At 32.1% G+C, this 22,440-nt stretch overlaps 1 protein-coding gene across 2 annotated transcripts; it reads right to left on the reverse strand.

The window, feature by feature from the left end:
* Nucleotides 1-945: 945 nt before the first annotated feature.
* Nucleotides 946-16,543, reverse strand: LOC110025459 (immune-associated nucleotide-binding protein 9-like). 2 transcript variants are annotated; one of them, XM_020725951.1, is made up of 6 exons: nucleotides 16,381-16,543; nucleotides 10,917-11,169; nucleotides 6,208-6,482; nucleotides 2,146-2,310; nucleotides 1,919-2,074; nucleotides 946-1,439 (listed from the first exon to the last, which is right to left on the reverse strand). In XM_020725951.1, the coding sequence occupies exons 2-6, from the start codon at nucleotides 11,146-11,148 to the stop codon at nucleotides 1,077-1,079; spliced, it is 1,191 nt and encodes a 396-aa protein (XP_020581610.1). In that variant the 5' UTR covers nucleotides 11,149-11,169; nucleotides 16,381-16,543; the 3' UTR covers nucleotides 946-1,076. The 2 variants fall into 2 exon arrangements, with proteins under 2 accessions (XP_020581610.1, XP_020581611.1); XM_020725952.1 differs by lacking the exon at nucleotides 16,381-16,543 and adding an exon at nucleotides 16,229-16,316.
* Nucleotides 16,544-22,440: the final 5,897 nt, after the last annotated feature.

Genomic DNA, 22,440 nt, shown 5'->3' on the forward strand with positions numbered 1-22,440 from the left:
ACCTCATCAAATCTACACAATTGTCCGCACATACAAGTATCTGAACGTAATATTTTCTCTGCTATCGGCCGCAACCCGCCGCTTATTTATTATTATTTTCCTTTTTTTTTCTTTTTTAATTTGAGTAAGGAAATAGAAGAAATTTTTTTATGGCCAGAAACTCCAAAGAAAAAAGAAAATTTGGAGAGAAATTGCCGAGAAAGCAAAGGCTGAGTAAAAATTAAGAGAAAAATCAGTTTAATTTAGCATGATTCAATTCTGCTTCATGACTTCACTCAAAGCTTCATTTTTTTTTATCCCACTAGCATGCAAAAAAGCAGCACTTGAAAATCCCAACAACATAGATTCAATATTGAAATAACTGTAAAAGTAAGCTTAATTGCAAGGGTTTCAGAATCACTTTGGTCTTCCAACTAATAAAATGTTCAATTTCATTATAAATTTATTGGAATCACATATCAAATGGTAAAAGATTGACTTTAAAAGTTTATTTATTATAATATGCATCAAAGTGCTAGAATTTATGTATAAACATACATCATATCCAGATACGTTTGTATCGAAGCCATTCACTTCAATTCTAAATTTAGATCAATCCTCTTAAATTTTATCTTCTTTTATCAAAGCGTGGACGGGAACAGAAACACTTTGAACCAAATCATAAATACATGTAATAAAAAACGTTACCAAAAATATATTACAAAATTCATTTTCCTATCAAGTTCACACTTTGGATAATGTTGTACATAATAAGCGTGATTAGAGATCCAAGCAGTTTTGGAATATTTACAGGGGGCTGTTTTAATCCAAAAACATCTAATTTATCCAGTTTAATCATTTAAATCCTCAAATCAAATTCAAAGCAGTCAATTGAATCATCAAATATATTAAAAATTGTAATAAAAAGATGGACTATTTCGAATAATAAATAAGAAGTTAAAGGACTAAATTGAAAATATTTATAATTTAGGAGTAAAATAACATCTTCAATTTCCTTTACCAGCAAGCAAGAGTAAGATAAGAAACATAAAACATATAGACACGACAACAAATTTAAATGCCTGCGATAGTGGCAATCACAGGATAGCACACCTACCTGTTTCTAGTTTGTTGCGAAATTCCCGAGACTCCTCTTGAGCTCTGTTTAGCTCATCTCTGAGCTTCTGGATCTCCTCATTTGATCTCAGCCTTGATGCTTTTGCAGCCTTTTCTGCTTCTAACCTTGCAGCCTGTTCTTTATCAGCCTTTGCTTCTAGTTTGTTGCGAAATTCCTGGGACTCCTCTCGAGCCCTGTTCAGCTCATCTTTGACCTTCTGAATCTCCTCAAGTGATCTCAGCCTTGATGCTTCTGCAGCCTTTTCTGCATTTAACCTTGCAACCTGTTCTTCAGCCAATTGATTCTTAAGCTTTTCTATGGTGGAGTTCAATTTTTGCTCTACCTACAGTCAAAAATAGTTCTATAATGAGATTCAAGTGTAAATGACCAAAACTATCATTAAATTGTTTAACTGTGTTCGTTTTAATCATATTTTTTTTAACATAATCAATTTATCCTCTTAATTCAGCAAATATAAATCAATTTGCTTTTGGTAAAAAATTGCTGTAGAGATGTTTTTCATGGGAACATTTTAAATTTTTTGAGGGGCAATTCCATTAGTTTGATCTAAGATTGACCCTAAAAAATCCTAAATTTTATAGTGAGAAACTTACCTCCATTAATTTTCATCTAAAGAAACATCAAAGTTACAGCATAACCAAATTAGTGAAAATTTAATGTCTCAGGCCCCTTTAAATTGCTGAGATGAAAATAGAGAGAGAGCGAAAGTCTGAATCATTTTGACCATCTATTCTCATTTCAGAAATGAACAAATGCAACATAAAATGATACTAATTATTTTGGACTGAAGAAAATAAATACCGTTTCAATTAAGCGTTTGAGCTGATCATCATATGATTTATAGATATCCTCCTTCAGTTTAGACAAGTCCTTGGCAGAGTATTCCTTACTAGCTTCAATCTCTTTCTCCATATCTTTAATTTTTTTCTCCATTTGTTCTCGGCGCAAGGCATCTTGCTAAATAAACAAGAGAGACAATGTCATGGATCAACTTACATGCCTAAGAGAAGGATCTGTCTGAGGTGTACCTTGACTTCAGCAAATATTTGACTTGAGAACGGTTTTCCACCATTGATTGCAACAACGGAGTCGACAAGAGAGATCAACTGTTTTACTTGCCTCTCTCTCTTAATCTTGTCCTTGGTGTAGTTATCAAAAACAATAACTCTGTTTTTACATGATAGAATAATGTTCTACAACAAAATTTTTGTCAAGCTAGGAAAGTTGGACAGCATGCGGAATTAATTGAAAACGTATTTTAAAGTTTGAGCAGAAAAAGGAGAAAAGGAAAAGACAAGACATGGCAACATAGAAAGGTTAATTAAAGATAAGTACTGTAGATATATAGGATCAGTCATTATGTATAATGTTGGCATACTGTGAAAAAACATGTATCAATCTCTACTATAAAGTTAAGTAATTGGTGAACGGTAGACACAATTCTAGAGTTGAAACTAAATGCGTTAACAAACAAAGAAACAAAAACATTTGTTTCAAACTTCTGAAAAATAAGCAAGCCATCAAGAGTATAATCGTGTAAAGAGGATACATAGCGGTGTGAAAACTTAAAGCAGATGATTTTACATATAAAGGTAACTCTGAAATCACTTGACACTGAAATCAATTTGCAGCAACAAGCAGGACCCTTATAGTTATAGCCAAGCACTGGATTGATTTGATCAGATTTTTGTTAGACATTTTCAATATTTTGCCTAAGCCCGATAGCCAACAAAAATTGCATATATTCTTATGACCAATCCTAGACATTTGTCCGGTGTTGGTTAAGTTGAACCAATTCTTGAAGACCTTTTCATTGTTGGATTATGTTGTTTAGGCTTTTTATTGACCGCCCAGCCCTAAACAGCATATCACCTACTCAGATATGACCAAACATTTTCCCTCCAGTTGCAGAGCCTTGTTGTTGCAACATACACAATAGAGATCAAAATTGACATAATTAAGTATTGTTGTGCAAAAAGAACTTATTCAGTATAGCTCCCTGTGGCCACAAAAGAGACAAATCATCCCCCCTTTCTGTCTCTTGACACATATTACATTGCCTTGATAAGCATTCTTCAAAGTGATCTCCATCATAATGGACTAGCTTCCGGGAGGTTCTTTAAGTATTTGTACCATATTAATTTACCTGCATCAACTGTTTGGTTAAGTAAATCTTCCATCAACAGAGAAAATTTTTGATAATTGGATTTTAGAAGTGTTATCGACCCAACTAGTTGTTTCAGAATTTGTACTATCATTGAGGGCGAAATCTGGCCATGCATATATACTGCACGTCCTTTTTAGCACAAGCGAAATCGTGGACCATCGTAAGGGTATCTAGTGTGAATATTGAACCCAAGTTTAGTACAGCTTTCTTGCGTCAATTTCCATTCTTCATTTGAGTTAGATCAAGCATTCTGAGCTCAGCAAGAAGCGTTTGCCAGCGGTTGATCAGCATCATCGTGGGGTTATTCCTAGTATTAGGAAGCATCACACAGAATCCATTCAGATTATATCCTGTTTATGGATGTAACATGTGAAGTTGAAGTGAGTTTTGCTTGGCATGAACTTGACTTAAAACATATTAATTTTAAGTCATGTCAGCTCAAATTCAAAAAATTCAATTTTAGTCCAAGCCAAAATTTGAGTTGACTCGAAATTGTAAATAATTTAAAGATTGGAAGAAGGAATTGAACCTAAAACCTCTTACAAGAGCTACAAAATACCAAATAAATGGATCAACTATTGTTTTTATAGTATTATATTAAATAAATGTGTAATATATGTAATAATTTTCAGCCAAATCGAATTAAATCTCAAGTCACTATAGAACTAAAATAAATTTCAAACAAGTAACTTAACTCTAAATTTGATGTCAAATTATTCAAATCAATTTTGATTCAACTCAAAAAATGAATTAGTTTGAAGTTTCAAATATCTTTATCAACCCTTGGCCTCCTGAATTGAACAATGCAACAAGTGATCAAAGTACCCCATGCAAAGCGGATCCTTTTGTTCGTTACCTAATTTTGTCCCATACGATTCTATTCCTAGATCTAAAAGTCATCTCGATCATCCGACAAAATCTTCCAAAAATATGGCTTCACCTAGTCAACTAGAATGATTCCAAAAGAGAGCGAGAGATTCTACTTCCACAGTCTGACTCATGAACGGGCTAGCGAATAAGAGAGAACACACTTTCTTCATATCATATGCCAACTGCTTTGCCCTTGACTCAACTTTTCAAAGCTAAAACAAGCGCAATCAATGTCCAGAAAACAAACAACCATCACAGTACATTTAGGGTCAATTTTATTTTTGTTTTTTCATTAGTTTTTAACTACATGTTCTTGTAGTGCGGTTTTACATGTTTTAATTTTTTATTTATAGAAGCAAATTAGTCTGATTTTTCAAACACTCAGCTTACAGATGTTTTTAATATATATATTTTTTTAAATCGTATTTTAATTAAATATATCAAATTGTTTTGTTTCAAATCAAAGCATAAACAAAACAAAATAAAAACAAAAAATAAAAAATAAAAAACAAAAGTGATGCCAAATAGCTACTTAATTTTTTAAAATTTTAAGAGTGATAATCATGCATTGAAAATAAAGGAACATAAAGTTTAAAGATACATACATAGATGATGCATGAAACACAGAATAATGCAGTAAATAGATAGATTCTGAAGCAACTTCAGAATTGTAGCTTGACTTCATATTGCCAGTTAAAGCAAAAAGAAAAAAAAAAGGCTCCATATACATCTTATCTAATTAATCATATCAAAGTATCCCAAGGTAACCAACATTATAGTAAAAACAAAGCCAGCATACAACAAGAGTAACAACCCCTCAAGTTATAGCTGAAACCAATGGGGATGCTTGTAATTCCTCTAGCTTGGAAGCAGTACATATATGAGAGTCACATTGGAATAGAAAGTAGAGAAACTAACTGGCATATTATGGGAACCATCTGTTAGTATAGACATAATGGTTTTCATTATGTAAAGAGCATAACATTAATAGTAATGCTTAACGCTGTTTATTGACAATGACTTCAGCCTTTTACTAAGATACAACAGGCAATGCGCTTATCCAATGAACATAAACAATAAAAAAACTTATCAAATTTCTGCTCAAAAATTTAAGATTGAAAAAGGAGCACATACAAGAGGCATTTTATAGAACGATGGAGAGCAAGCGAGATACAAATAGAAGAATAAACTTATGAAACAGTGGGATGTTCAAAGCTTTGACAAGCTCTAACCTTCCAGATATAATATTCAAAATAGAAACTAGAAACTAATACTTGATTGGTAGCAACAACAAATGTGTTAGTCAAACATGACAAACAAATAAAGAAACAAAAATATACTTACAAAAGCAAACCATAAATACAAGAGACGGAGTTCATACATAACCCCAACCCCTGAGAAACTCATTTCATCATAGACTAGATCTCTAGCAGGTCATTATTCATGCGATTCATGGGCATTAGTAATTAATCTTGTAAAGGTAAGAAATTGTAAAACCAACTTACATGTTCCAGTATTCAAATTGTTGTTGCAACAATTGTAAAATAATAGCACTTCATTTCCAATTGATTACAACACATTATCACTCCTAACAATAGAGAATATCCTCCTTGTACATTTTTGCACATGTAAATAAATCATGTCTTTTTTTTACATAAGATCATGCATAGAGATTACAAATCTAAACCCATTGAATTACCTATCAATAAAAAACACTGAAATAAATATCACATATTCATATAATTTTCACTCAACTCGTGAGTTCAACTGTTCAAGGCTACCTTTATACAAAAAAACATCTACCCTTTATAAATTAAATAAAAGACTACAACATTAAGTAGAACGGAACATAAATTATAATTCAAGCAAAATTGCATATATAAATCACAGCCTAAAAAACTGCCACGAAAACAAGTTATTAGACTTCTATTTATAAAATATTTCAAAATGAAAAAGAAAAACTTGCAATCATTATGTAACTATTCAACAAACTAAGCGATAAAAACTTCACAGATCAAACATGACCAAAGAGATAAAAATTACATGAACAAACCTTCAACGGCTCTGGACACCGGCTGATATAATCATTCAAAGTTTTCCTACTAGCTTCAAGGGTATCACCACCAGTAAAAACCACGATCATGTAGTCAACAATTCTATCACCAAAGAGGGTTTTCATGGTCTGGATAGCAGCCTCTTCTTCCCTTGTAAAGCGGGAATTGATAGAGAACACCATGAGTATTGCATGTAGACCATCCTTGGCTAAATCTATGCATTTGACTATCTCTCGACCAACGAACTCAGAGCCATTTGAAAAATCAAATAATCCTAAAGAGGAAAACAATAATCCTAATTAAAACCTCAGCTTGCTGTAAAAGTTTTACCACAGACAACGATGACACTCATGACAGAAATTTTAAAGGGCACAAATGCATTGATGGAATTAGAAGCAAAACTATAAGGAAACAATGAAATGGCAAGTAAAAGTTAGTAGGCAAATTTTCAAAATAAGCCAAATAGTGCCTCATTTTTTGAAACCCCCCAAATATGTCCCTTTTTCCTTATCCACATCTTAGGTTAATATTGGTGTTTTTCTAGCTTGATACTTGGGATGAAAATTCCCATACTTCAACTCTGAAATTTCACAATTACCATCTCTATGCAAGACATCCCAGACAACGGCTGCAATTGCAAAGTCAAAGTGAGTGCTAGATAATAAATGTAATGGTGTCATTCTACTGGTGACTCAAAAACATTTTAGTCAATTAAAACTGTTGCTAAGGGTTACAGTTCTTGAGATGAAAATGCTCTACATTATTGATACAAACTAGGCACTTGTTCTAGGCTTAAGTAAATAAAAAAGCTGCCAAAAGTGGCTCGTCGTTCGCGAAAAACTCGTGTTTGGCTCATTCATTATGCCCAATGAGCCGAACAAGACCAAATTTTAAGCTCAAAATGTAAATGAGTCGAACACGAACAAAGATTTGTTCGATTAAGCTCGGCTCGAATTGGTTTGAAAATAATTAAATATTTATATTTATTTATATTTTTTATATTGACTTTTCATATGTATTAAAAATACTGAATTTTATTATTTTAAATTATATTTAGGTGGTATAATTATATTTAGGTGGTATAATTATAAAAAAAATATAAGTTTAGGTGTTAGATATGTAAATAAATAAAATTTGGGTGGTGTATGTATGTAAATGGGCCTACAAGTAAGAAGTCACTTCTAAGTTCGCTGGCTTGGCTACAGGGAGACAAAAAAGGGAACCTCATGCATGCCATGGTGTGGCTTTTAACTTAATAAAACCAAAATTAATTGGCTGCAGACAGACAGGTTCACCAACATTCAATGGACTATGGCATAATCTCACACTTTAGTCCCACACCGGGAGGGCGGAAAGGAAGGTGCGAGAAAGCTTTATAAAAGCAGAAGCGAAGCCATTCCTTCACAAGAAAAATCTGAATTCCAAACCGGTTCCGTAAACATAATTATTTTTTTTAGTTTAATAATAATTAAATTAAATAAGGTGTTCAAATTAAATTAAAGCTGAATATGAGCTTTAATTCGAGCAAACGAGTTTGAATCGAGCCAAACACAAAAAAGTTGTTCATAGGCCATTTCAAGCATCAACAAAAAAGAAAAAAAAAATTCAACGAGTCGAACACAAATGAGCACTAAGCTCGCTCAAGCTCGGCTCGTTTACACCTCTACATTCAACCTCTCAGTATCAGCTAAAGTAGTGTTGCTTCCAACTAATAAGTAATGAAGTGAGAGGTTGCCCTCCCATACAATCGCATTGTGGTTCCCAAAAAAAAAAAGAGCTATTTACAAATTCTGTCCAATAAGAAATGACTTTTCAAGTTATTAATGAATAGAGAACCAGTGAGTTAGCACGGTAAAACATCATATTACCTTTTAATCTAAATGAAAAGATAAGAAAACCCGTCAATTCCCATTCAAGGAAATCTCATCTATTCGGATTATTCATTAGAAGAGCGAGAGCTACTCCTCCGTGCCAAGTTTTGTCAACAATTATTTTTGTAAAGTTGCCCGCTTAAATAACTTCTACAAGAGCAATTAATAAATGAAAACAATATTCATACAGCAAAAAACTCATTTACAACTCGAGTTAGGTAAAAATAATACAATAACTATAACTAGAATAAGCATACAAAAACATTATCTCATTCCCATAAACTTCAAAAACTATCAGCCCATACTATTAAAATCCTAAAACAAAGGCATTGGATGATTTTGGATGTTGAAGTCAGCTGGGAGAAGCTTACATAAAAAGCTAATCAAGCCCATCCTGGCCCCTTCCCAATCCATTCCAAACATAAACAAGCTTGGAAATTAGAAGTTCGATTCAGCTCGACCTGATACTTTTATGGTTTTTATTTATCACGTCAGCTAAAACTATTGCAATACTAAATAATATTAGAAGCAATGAATTCAGAACTCATAAAATGCATTAAAATGGTCTTAGGGGGCAGTAAGCAATCCCTCACTTGCTATAAAAGGACAAAATTGTATAAATGGTAATTTCACAAGCCATTTAGTATATTCCTGCTTTATATTAAATTCAGCCCTTCTTGAAGTCTTCTTATGGAGCTAAATATCCAAATTCACAACACAATCCTTAGGCAGGCCATGTAGTATAAACGCATAAGATAAGAAAGTAGTACCTAAAGCAATAAAGCTTGATATTCCATCAAAACAATGAATGAAATACACAACATTTACGAAATATTCTAAGTGTAGAGGCGTAGAGAGAAACAATTCAACATTTTGTAGCTTCCAAAATCCAACATTGAACGATGAAATGTAGACACCAGTTTCCATAATATTTTACATACAATAAATAAGGAAACTATACAATGACAAAATAAAAGAATTATTAGTTTTTTTCATGATGTACTAACCTTAAGAGGTTGATTTCACTGTAACTAATCAGAATGCACATCTTTACTGACATTACAAATTATTCTCTAAAATATTCTTCAAAAAATAATAAGTAATATTGAAAATTGTGACAAGGTTACCTGAAATCGATCTTTTCCAATGATCTAATAGACTAATATTGTTATATTAGAGAAAAAAGAACTAATCCCTCGATTATTTATAAGGGGTTTTTTAACCAATTTAGTCCCATTCTTACGGGTGCAAACAAACTGAACATGAGTGAAGCCTGATTCGGCTCGTTAAGAAATACTACTATTCATGTTTGATTCGTTTATATATCGAATAAAAAAAATTTATTTGCGTTCGGCTCATTTGCTTAGCGAGCCGGACACAAGTTGTTCACGAATAAAGAGCCGTCTATACAACCCTAGTCACACAGTCATAGGATGTTAAGGGTTGGGAGAGATTTAAATTTTATTATTATATTAAAACATCACTTAACAATAATTTAATATATTTTAACTCTATTTATTTAATTAATAATTTTAATTGACTATAAATCTTTTTAGTCTTGTAATCAATAAAATTATTTAAAAATAATACTCATCAATTATACATATATATATATATATTGAGCCAAAACGAGTCAAACACGAATAAATAAATATTTGTTCATGTTCGACTCATTTATATATCGAGCCCAAAAAAATTATTTGAGTTCGACACGTTTGCTCAGTGAACGAAACGAACACAAGCTTATTAAGGAGCTGAACACGAACTGTTCGAGAACAATGAGTCGTTTTGATAGCCCTACTCATATTAATAAAGAGGGATCCAAAAGAAAATTCATTTAAACTAATGGATATTGAATTTAACAGTGTTAAGAATAAGAGTTTTTTATGAAAAATATATTTTCTTATTGAATTTTTATTAAATATAATTTTCTACTTAATCTTATTTTCTTGTGGACAACAGTTAACCTAAAATACAAGAAGAGTGGATTGAAATCATATAAGTTGCAGAGCAAGTTATTTATAGTAATAAATAATTTTTTTAGACATTCTTATCTTAAATTCATTGTTACAAAAATTAAATTTTATATAATGCAATCACATTAACAAAAATATTTTTTATAAAAATAACTCGCTTTGCAACTTACAAAATCTCAATATACTCTTGGTGTACGTGAAATTCACTATAGTATACAAGAAAATAAGATAACTAGGAAATTATATTTATTAAAAAACTTAAAATAAATTATATTTTCCCAAATTACCCTTTTTTAACACCACTAATTTTAATTACTCTTACTTTTGACAACATAATTATTTTATGCTTTAACGAGTTTGGAGGTTAAATAGCACATTTTACATAGTTTGGGATAAAATGGCCCCTCACAAATAGTCAGTGGATCATTTTAGTGATTTTCTCTTTTATAGAATAAACGTAAAACTTCAAATTTAACTTGGCGCCCAAAATTTTTCAATAATGAGCCTACATGAATTAGCTTATAAAACCTTTTTGGCTCACTAACTTTGGTGCCATTTGAAAATATGAATTTTTTTCCATGTGGCAATCCCATTTGAAATGGTGACAAAATATTAAATGTGGGATTTAAAACATAACGCTTTTGAATGAAAATATATATTACCAACAAAGTTCTTACACACCCTGCAGCTACCTTTTAAGTATTTATTAACCACTTGAATTGGTTTTAAGGTTAAAGTATTAGACCATCCCTATTATAGCCTAGGAAATCCTACTAGAATTAAACTAAATCAAATCATATAACACCCTTATAACAATGCAGTGCTAGAAAATTTCTAAAATCAAACAAAGAATATAATTACCAGGAGTGTCAATAACATGCACATCACGTCCGTCCAAAATAGTGCTTTTTAGTTCAGAAGTAAATGTTACCGCAGAAGGACTAAGATCAGAAATGAAGGCCTGTCTTCCAAGAATGCTGTTTCCCGTTGCACTCTTGCCATTACCTGTTTTCCCCACAATAGCAAGAGAAATGGCATTGCTTATGGGAGCTAGCTCCCAATTCTCAAGTAGATCTACCAGATCATCCTCCATTGAGGAAAATATCGCAATAACCTACAAAAACAAACAAATAGAACTAAAACTCATTATTGGGGGAAGTGAAGGTTGGAAAGGTTGTGTTTGTGGGAAGGGGGAAGAAATAAACTTCCATGCAAAGAAACATACATTCAAAAAGGTTATAGTTGAAAAAGAAAATCTGAAATCACAAAAAGTATTCCACAAAGAAATAAATTTAACAGATCATAAAATTAGAATTCACCCCCAATGTCTTTTCCACAAAATAAGGCGTTTTTGGACCATTTGCAACACTATGCTTATGGACATCCGGTCCATGGAAAGCATCACCTTTGAGGTTTAGCAAAATCAATTAAAAACTTGTAAAATTCTTAGAACTTCTTTAATGTTATTTGAGATATAATGCACAGTACCAGAGGATGAAGTGGTCAGCATCTAGGCATGTGGTCTAAAACATAGTTCTCTGATTCACATCATAATTTATCACATATAATGCGCAAAATATTTACCACTGGAAACCCAAATAATGAAAACGTACATCAATGAGTCTATGTTCTTATAGCCCAACCTAAGCCAAATTAGGCCTAATACGAACAATAAATTTATGGGGCATTTATATAAATACCACTCAATTCTTATGCATTTACATATCTAACAGCTAAATTTTATTTTTTTACATTTATACCACCCAATAGTTTCATATCGCATAAAAAATATCACTATTTTAACTTTCAAAAATTGAAATGCACATTATCATGCATAGGTAAGGTGGCATATATGTAAAAATTAAAGTTTATATGTTAGATATACATAAGAATTAAGTGGTAAGTAAATCCACCAAATTCTATATATTCATTACCAGCCGAAAGTGATATGGCCTTCATTCTAACCAAGCTGCATGGTGCAATAAGTTATATTGAACAAAAACTTTTTATATAGATGTATGGTTAAAACATAAATAAAAATTACAAAAAATGTTTTCTTCAAATGAAAATATAAATCCGCCCGAAACTTGTAGCATCCTACTTTAACCCCTACAGTGAATGCCTTGACGTTGATATCTAACACCCTTGTACACCTGACAAGATGTTTTTGCCAGCTAAATTTACAGTGCCGGCAGTTAGGTTTTTCAGCAACCACAACCAGCTTTCAATGCAACAATAAATTGATCAATTAACAAGAGAAGTTACAATTTTATTTCAGGAGTAGAGATTTTCGCTGGAAAATGCTACGGGATGTCTTTGTTGACTAAGGACTGCTCCAATATCTGTATCAAACGAATCACACTTCATCTCAAGCACAAGATCAAAATCTGGAAAATTTAAGACTGAAGTTGTACCTAGGGCCGGAAAAGGGTTGTCTTGAGCGATTTGATCAGTGGGACAGCAATAGTACTGAAGCCCTTGACGAACCGGTACCAAAAATAGGCTAACCCATGAAATTGTTTGACGTTAGTGAAGGACGTAGATGTCAGCCAGTCCTTGACAACAACAATTTTGCTGGAATCTACCTCCATTCCCAAAAAATTGATGTGAGAAACAAGAAATTCACACTTAACCTTATGCGCAAAATGTTGATGTGATTGAAGGACTCCAAAAACAATCTGTAAATGTGGCAAGTGTTCAGCCTTTTTAAAGGTATAAAAAATAACATCGAGTTGATCACTACAAATTTTCCCATAAAATGTTGGAGAAGTTGATTCATCAGGCGCATGAATGTACTCAAGGCGTTAGAAAGTCTAAACAGCATAGCCATCCATTCTTCTCTTGAGTGTTGTTTTCCATACATCTTGTTGCATATGTATTTGATGATACCTGCTTCGAAGGTCTATTTCTGAGAGAGCAACCACCACTTTTAATTGATAAAAGAAGTCATTCAATCTAGAAATGAGACATCTACATTTGATAGTGATTTTATTTACAGCCTGACTGTCAATGCATATGCGCCATGTCTCATCCTTCTTTAAAATCAAGAAAGTCAGAATCATGCATGGGCTAGAACTACGCTGCACCAAGCCTTTGTTAGTCAACTCATCCACTTGGCATGGAAGCTCCTCATGTTCCTTTGGAGACATCCTATAAGCGAGTTTGTTGGGAATGATCGAACCAGACACAAAGTCAATGTGATGTTGTACCTCTCTCATAGGAAGCAATCCTACAGGAATTTCCACCAGAAAGATGTCTTTGAACTGTCGTATCAATCTTTGAGCTTCAGAAGGGAATGTCGTATCGATGCCTCCTTTAGATCCTTCAAAATAGTGGAATAAAAGTGTTAAATTCAATCCTCAGATGAACTTTCTCCTTCATTGGCACCAAGGTGGCTTAAATTCCCTCTTTGATAATGAATAAGTGTTTGCACAATCGTCATGAATTGTACGACGATCATATTGACAATGTCAATCGGACAATATATGGTAAATGCCCATAAGAAATGTCTGCTCTTGAAGTTTTCGACCAATCAAAAATTGCACCAAGCATTGTCGGGTGACTTTAATTTCAGCTCCCTTCTTGAACCACGTGAGTTCAAGGATGAGAATGAGGTTGTGTAGCTAGTCCAAACATCTCCAACATAGTCGCTGAAACAACGTTTAAACAACGTTTTCACAACTTTCGTCATCGATGTTAGATTACAAACCTTATCACGAACCATGCACCAGGTTATAAAGAAGTGTCGTAATCAATCTTGAAAGATTGTTTGATACTTAGGAGATGTCATATCATAAGTAATTCTACTTCATCCGCATGTATGAGTTGCGTCCTAGTCAGAATATTGTCTTCTTCTTCATAACAACATCTTTCTCTTGTTAGCTTCCTCTACCAAGAAAATGACACAACGGTTTGGACAATTTTGAGGCTATGCGACCAAACCAACGGCCTTTGAAGAAAATTTGAAAAACTAAGAAGTTCCTCCCATTTATGTGGTAGCATTCCCTTGAGGTTGGTTTGGTGTTGCTCGGTTGTCGTTTTTCAACCCTTCATCTGCCTAGTTGCACCTTGGCTTGAACCGATTTGTTGGAACATACCAAGTCATTGGTAGGACCGCGCATGGGAACAATTTTACCCATTTTTGTTGTTTTCTACCTTCACAACCAAACTAATCACATATTGTAGAGTCCAAAAAGGCTGGAGTTGAACCACATTGGCTATATATGGTCGTTGACCACTGAGCAAACATGCAATTGTGAGTTCTTCGGGTTTGAAAAGGTTACATTTCAGCCCTAGCTGTTCTAATTCAGCAATATATTCTTCTATAAACCATTCTTGTTGATGAAGATGGTGTAACCGAATGAACACCTCTTGTCGATATTATTCCAAAAGAAATTTAGATTTTAATTCTTTATTCATCATGCTCCAAGTGATAATCCTGAATCGGCCCTCTCTTCGTCGCATTTTCTTCACGTTCTCCCACCAAACAAAGCATTCTTCCTCAATTTAATGACTACAAACTAGACAAATTATTCTTGGGAACCTTATTTAAATTCAAGAATGTGCTCTACCATGTGGCCAATTAATAAATTCATTCGGATCTATTCGGCCTTCAAAATCCAGAATGTCAATCTTGATTCCAAAATCAGCAAACTTGCGGTGTCTTTCCCTCCTTCACTCACTCAGGGACCATGCCTCATCGTTGGAAGCTTCTTGGTGAAAGGAGTTTTCACCTTCTTCATCCTCCTCGCCATCCAATCTTGGTTCCACCATCTGATCTAAATTTTTTTGCTCCAAGACCACAAGCAACTCCTACAGTCCCTTGATTTCACGTGCAATTCTTCGACAATCGGTTCTTGATTAGGTCTTGCAATATTTCTTCGTGGCAACATGTTTGAAAGTAGAAAGAACCACAATCGAACACAAGGGCAGAAATAAATTCACAAATTATGGGAATGAAATGGGATTGAGAAGCCAATCAGCAGCCTCCTGTGGCAGCCCCGATGGGACCCAACGATTGGATAACAGCGGCACTTATTTTTAGCCAAATAACCCAAGAAAGAAAGACTGCACTCATACCAAAAAGGGTATTGCAGTTGGTTGTGGAACAAACAAAAGAAAAAGAATAACCACAGAGACCGAGACCCAATGGAGACAACCGAAAACAGCCACAAAGAAAATAACACAATTGCCAACGAATACTTCAAAAATTTAGAGACAAGAACAATATATAATGGTCAAAGCACCACATAAGAGCCCCCTTAGGATACAGAAGCAAAGGTGTCGGAATGAGCACCAAACAACGTTTAAGACGTTTAAGAAAAAAAAAAAAACTCACAAAACACTACATACCCTAAACAAGCTCCAGGTATTTATATTTAAGCTATACTTAAGCTAAGAATCTTTCTAATTACAAGTTTATTATCCCAAAAGATAAATAAAATACAGAAAACACTGGACACAAAAACAAAGACTAAAGTAAAACAACTACACAAAGGACGCTAGGACAGCAAAGACTTCAAGCTCCAGAGTCGGACAGTGTTATCAAGTGTTGATGAATGTGTTCTAAAAGTGGAAGATATAATAAGAAGATGGCACTATTCTTATCTTCAATAGTAGAACACCACCCTTGAAGATAAAGCTAAACAAGGAAATTTCTCACTTCCTCCAAAATGAAATAAGAAAAAACAAAAAAAAAGATAGATATATGATAGCACTTGAGATATACCAACATGATTGGGTAAGCATGTGATGTGCCGCTTCACTGAAATGTCCTAGCACTAGTAATATTTTTAAATTTGGATTCATCTCATTAGTTTTAGATTGAGTTTTACGATTGGCTACCAACACAACATAAACCCTAATTCTACCATATAAAACTCAATATATGTTATAGTCATGCCCCTAATTCAAAGTAAAACAATTCTCTTAATTATACAAGATCGTGCTAGACTTTCAAACATAAGATCACCACAAACAAGTCTTAAATGCATTAATCTACACTCTAACATTAAGAAATAATCATAAAACCCAAATTTCCACATACGCATAACTAAGCCTTACAACTCTAATAATTATGCCCAAAACACAACACGGTAAGTGTTGGATCCTATAAACTCAATATATGTTACATCAAACTCATAATTTCATATTAACAGAGATGAAAGATTTACCGTCCCTAGATCAGTGAAAGAGCCCTTGCCGACTCGTGGAGAAACAAAAATGCAGAAGTGATCGCAAATTATAATAAAAAAGCTAACTCATTCAAGGGGCGATCCGGCACAAAATGTTCGGAGGCTAAAGCAAGATGGTGATTATTGCTTACCTCTGCTAGCTTTCTTCGGGCCGAAGGTGGGAGATAGATTCGGGAACCCGGCACAGTGGAGCGGAAGAAACAGAAGACCAATAGTCAAGTTAGGCCATATCCCTTGGAGGCATGTCGAACGCTTTGCATCACCGCCAAGGTTCGTACTCCGATGACCGTATTAGCAAATTTAGGACGTATTTTGACTGGAACTTTAGTTTTCCGTTAAATAGGATTTATCTTATCCCATAAATCAGATTATCATTCCACAGAATAAATTCCACTAATTTATTAAATTCAAATTTATTTCATAAAAATAATAAAATGTGAGGAAAAAAATATGAAACACAAGAAAAATAAAATTAACAGAATATTTGGATTTAAGCCAAATTTATAATTAAATCTCATAAATAATATGCTATTAAATACGACTTTAGTTGCTATTAAAAGTTTTTATTTATTTATTTATTTTCATGATGAGGGACACAAGTTAGTAGAATTATATGTATAAAAAATTCAAATTTGTTGGTTGAAGTGGAGGATTGCTTTGGGCTTATTATTTGATAGAAAAGTGTCACTTAGAAGGAAAATTTCATAAGATCATGGTGAGACCTGCAATGCTCTATGGCGCTGAATATTGACCTTTAAAAGAAGCAAAAAACTAAGTGTTGCTTAGATGAGAATGCTTAGGTGAACGAGTGGTTTTACACTTAGAGACAAAATGCGAAATAAATATAGACGTTATAAGGTTGGTGTAGCTCCAGTGACGGACAAAATAAGGGAGAGTCGTCTTGGATGGTTTGGCATTAAACGTCAACAATCTGATGATCCGGTTAGGAGAGTAGATGTTTTAGATTCAACTTATCTAAAGCAAGGCAGGGGCACATTGTATAAAAAATGATCTTAATCTATTATAATTAAATGAATTTTCGCTTTTAATTTATTATAAAAGATAAACAATTTTTGAAGATTTGTAAGAATAATTATGAATTCTAAAATCAATTCAATTGAATAATAAATTTCTTTTTTAAAAAAACTGATTTCTAATATCAAGCAATCTAATAAAAAAATATTATTATTTTGACAGCTTAATACATTTCTATAATCATGACTCATTAAATGTGTAACATGGCCCTCTCAATAATTTAACATGTAATGTCATTTTTTTTTAATGAAGAGCATGCCAATGGAGACTTGTAAATCTAAAACAAAAATGCAAATATATATAAATAATTGTAAAAGTATTATCAATTATATGACCAATCAAAGAAGTTTAATATCAAATCTTGGTATGATTCATTTTTTATTAAAAAAAAAGTTTAAGATTTTATTAGCATTATCAATAGTGAAATCACAAGTTAAAATATTTAATTTGAATAATAATAATAATAAAATGGGCATTTATGTACATTCTATCCAATTCCTAAGTATTTACATATTTAATGCCCAAATCGTATTTTTTACATTTTTAAAGATCAAATCTTTAATATCAAATCAAAAATTATACTTTTTCACTGTTAAGATGTAACTCACGATATGGTGGTCTCATGATTGGGTTTCTTCTCCTAATCAAGATGTCTCATGCTCGAACGCTCGCCAACCAAAGAAAAAAAACTACAAAAAATAAGATGGATATTTTTATGCATAGAAAAGCTTGTATATTGTTGAATTCTTTTACGACGTATAGTCCCATAATATTTGTGAGTTCATAAAATTTGGGAGTGCTCTTGTGAAGGAGGTTAAAATGAGCTTGAGATTTTAGAGATTGTGGCTATTGTATTCATGGCGTTGAGGAAGAGAAGAGAATGTTTTCTCTCTAACCCATTATGTATATCTCTTAGAATGTGTTTGCCCTCACAGGGTTACAAAAAATAAAAAATAAATGATTCATTGTATGCTCTTTATAGTTTCACATGAATGACTTTGCATCTTGACCCTTTGGTTGAGTTGATTGAGGATAAGTCGTAAACTTAAGTTGAGTCCATATACGCTTGGAAATGCCCTCAGCTACTCTTTGGCCTTAGAGGCTTAAATTTTCTACTTGGTCTTTCTTTGGCACTTTGCACTCTCTTTCATAATTCCTTGGATAAATTTTCCTTTGGTTCAAAATGAGCATATTGGGTATGAGGTTCATCTTGACTAAGATAAAGGTTTATCTTTTAAAAATTGAATAAAATCAAATTCATTAAAACTCTAAAAATAAAATCAAAATTATATGGAAAATAAAATCACCAAAATTTTCATTAAAATCAAAACTACAATAAAAAAACTCAAAATTGACCAATAAAATGAAAATGGGAATTATTTTTTAAAAAAATCTCCAAAATAAGATAATCATTTCAAAAAAGGATAAAATTCATTAATAATCACAAAAATAAGAGAAATTTGGAAAATAATAAATGTTGAAACAAATTTAATAATAATAAAAATTAAATTTAATAATCAATTCAAAAAAAAAAACATTATGCAAAAATTTCAAAAGATAGCCAATAACCCATTTCATATAATCGTTCATTAATGAAATTCAATAAAATAAAATAAAAATCAAAATAAATTTTATAATAATACTTTCAAACTTTTGCTTACCTCTCTCTTACTTCACTTCAAAATCCACCCAAACCCAATTCCTACTTAAAATAAAATTTTCAAACATTCTTCACTCACTTAAAACCATTCATGATTATTCAAAATCACTACACTACATTGCAATTTTCAAATAAATAAAACCATATTCAGGACAATTTTTATACACGCACACTCCCTTCCATTCACTAAACAATCTCAAGCTCTCTAAATCTCACTCAAAATTGGTCTTAAGACCACTTGCCAATCCTTGACAATCCACTCCAAATTGAAGCCAAATCCATTTGATTCAATCCAAGCCAAACCTACCAATTTCAAACCACTATCCAAATCACTTTGACTCAACGTAATATTCGAATTGGATAAAAGAAAATTTTTTTAAGATGTAATTAACTATAATATTTTAATATTCGAATTGGATAAAAGACAAATCAATTTTAAACTGAATTTTAAAATTTATTGAAGATAAAACAACACCCTTAAGAGTTTTCTTAAGAAAATTTTTTTTAAGATGTAATTAACTATAATAATTTGCACTTATAGGAAGTTAGTAACCCAGATTAACCTAAACTCAATGTAATATTCGAATTGGATAAAAGAAAATTTTGTTGGTATAATGATCACAAAACAAATATCCAAAAATTTTATTATTTAAATAATTGAATACATCATAAAGTCATATTTCATCTCTCAATATGGTATATTACTTTTGATATCGTGTTGGTTATTTAAATAATTAAATATTTCATATCTATTTGGTCTTTATTTCAAAACAATTAAAATAAAACCATCATCTATTCTTAAAGGATGTGAACTTTATTGAAAATCTTTGATAGAGCAAGTTATCATTCTTCTTTTGTATACGGGTCAAAAAGTCCATGCCTTCACCTAAAACAACATTAACAAAGCCATGTTTTGGTTCCTTCAAATATTCTTTGAGAATGATAATGGAACCATTTTTGTGGCTTCTCTCCAACTAGTCTTTGAAAGAGTAATATTTATCAATCTTATATCTCAAAAGGCTGTGATATGAACGATAATTATGTTTATTACTCTTATCTACTTCATCGGGCTTAAGGGACACAGGTAGTTCGAAGTCCAGATTCTTCAAAAGTTTCTACATCTTCTCTACTCCATATTCTTTAAAATAATATATCTGACTCTTGCTTTCCTCAAAAGTAAACTTAGACATTCTCCTTATCTCAGACTAAATAAGGCTGTCGTGGTTGTCGTTGTTGTTGTTGTTGTGGAGTATGTTATTATTGTTGCCTAGAGTTTTTAAGTAGTATTTTCATGGTTTATTTTCTATTATCAATGATAGACACATTTTCAGCTTACTTCTCATAAATATTCTAGGGTATTTACTTAGTATCCTGATTTAGAAATGATAGTTTTTAGTTTATTATTGCAAGCTGACCGTTTAACTTATTAATTTCTCAAAAGTTTTAATAGTAATTTTTTTTAAGAATAGGACAATTAGACTACGATTGTTCTTTAGTAGGATTTCTATAGCATTTTGATATTGTAGCTAACGTTCATATTTTAGACTCAAAATTCTCCATCTCAGGATATAATCAACCAATATATCACCAAATTTTAATTTCTCAATAAGCAAGTCACAAACCATAACATGTTATTGAGATCCAACAAATGTTTTTTTGAATAACTCTTCAAGTTCTGATAAAGTTTTAACTGGTCCATTTGCTAGCTTTACATACCAATCAAAGGCTACTTCGACTAAACTATTAACAAACAGAAAAATGAATAAACACTCATTCCCTCTAACATTATAACAACTTGAATCAAGTGATGTCTTAGGTTACCAGTTCCATCAAATACCTTAAAGATTGGTGGTAAAAACCCCTAAGGGTATTACACCACGCTAAATCTTTATGGATATGGTGTTCATTTAGGTAATTGTGAATCCTCACAAGCCTTGGCTAAGACCTCTTTTACGTGTTGTTTAACTATGTATTTCAAATCCTTATGTGAGATTATGAGTGATTTTGATTTCTTCTTAAATATTTCATCCTCACCTGTCTTTATCTTTGGGTTCTCGATTATACATACAACTTCAGGTTTTTCCACTTCAATATGCATTTATGTTGGAGTAGAAGTTTGATTTTGGAATATAAGTGTTGAAACTAGTATTTCTTCTATTCTCTTCTCTAATCTTTCCATTTATTCATCTTTTTGTCTTAACTGATTCAGAAGATGTTGGGTTGTATCCAACATTGTATCTTTCATCAACCATAACATCTTGAGAATCACTATCACCTTGTCATCCCTTATAGAGGACATAATTTTAACAACATCCATGATAGTAGCATTTTCTTCTAGTATAGTCCCTTGTGACACATCTCCTTCAGGATTCTTTAAATCTTCTTCTTTTCTAAGCTGCATGGTACTGGCTTTTAATTTATTCATCATTTCATCTATTGGTCAGTCTTTAATATGATTTGGATCAGCTAGAACATATTTAGGCTTTTTATCGCTATCGACTTCTTTCATTTCATGACTTTCTTCCTCAATTTAATCTTGATCTAACAACGTTTAGATTTTGTTAATGTCCCCCTTTTTCAATTTTCATATTCTTTAAGACAGACTCGGCTTCAGATTCTACTATCACAAGAGTTTATTATGCCTTATCTAAAATAGGTGAAATGGGCAAATGGTAGGTATTTTCTCCAATTTCATATGTATACACACAACACTCAAAATCTTTATTATCTCATCAAAATTAGCACAATTAACACTTTCTTGAAAAAGGGAGATACAACTTTTCATGCTTAGGTTTAAAGCACTAAATTGCTATATATGTAAATATGAAATTTTAAGTGTGAGATATGTGTGCTAGGCATGTAAGTTCCTCTTAAATTAATGAAGATTTACATACATACCCCTCAATTCCTATGCATTTAAATATTTAAATATTTAAATCTTGAATTTTGATTTTCACATATATATCATTTTTAGAGGGGAATAATGTCATGCCCTAGATGGACAATGATTGTCTGAATTTATAATTTTTTTTATATATAAATAATAAAATTTAATATTTTTTTCTTATGTAATATAGGGAATTTAGTAATTTTGCCTTGTGGATATATTTCTTTCCCTGATATTTTAAAAATATATATCTTGAGTGATTTTATACACCTTAAAAAATACTAATGATTTCGCCCTTAATGATTTTATTCATGCATAACAAGTTATATACCTATTTTTAAAAATTAAAATAATGATATTTTTTATATGATATAAAAATTTTATTGTTATGAAGATGAGAAATAAAACTTAGGTTGATATGTAAAAAACATCGGAATTGGGTGGTATGTATGTAAATGCCCTCAAATAAATTTCAAGATATTTAATTAGATTGTAAATTATCCATCTGCCCATAAAGCTTATAAAAAAATAAAAAATAAGGAAAAAGGGAGCCAGGACTAGGGGTGTAAACGAGCCGAACACGAGCGAGCCACGCTCAGCTCGTGTCGG

The sequence above is a fragment of the Phalaenopsis equestris genome, unplaced genomic scaffold (genome assembly GCF_001263595.1).
Source record: "Phalaenopsis equestris unplaced genomic scaffold, ASM126359v1 Scaffold000300, whole genome shotgun sequence".
NCBI classification, from domain to species: domain Eukaryota; kingdom Viridiplantae; phylum Streptophyta; class Magnoliopsida; order Asparagales; family Orchidaceae; genus Phalaenopsis; species Phalaenopsis equestris.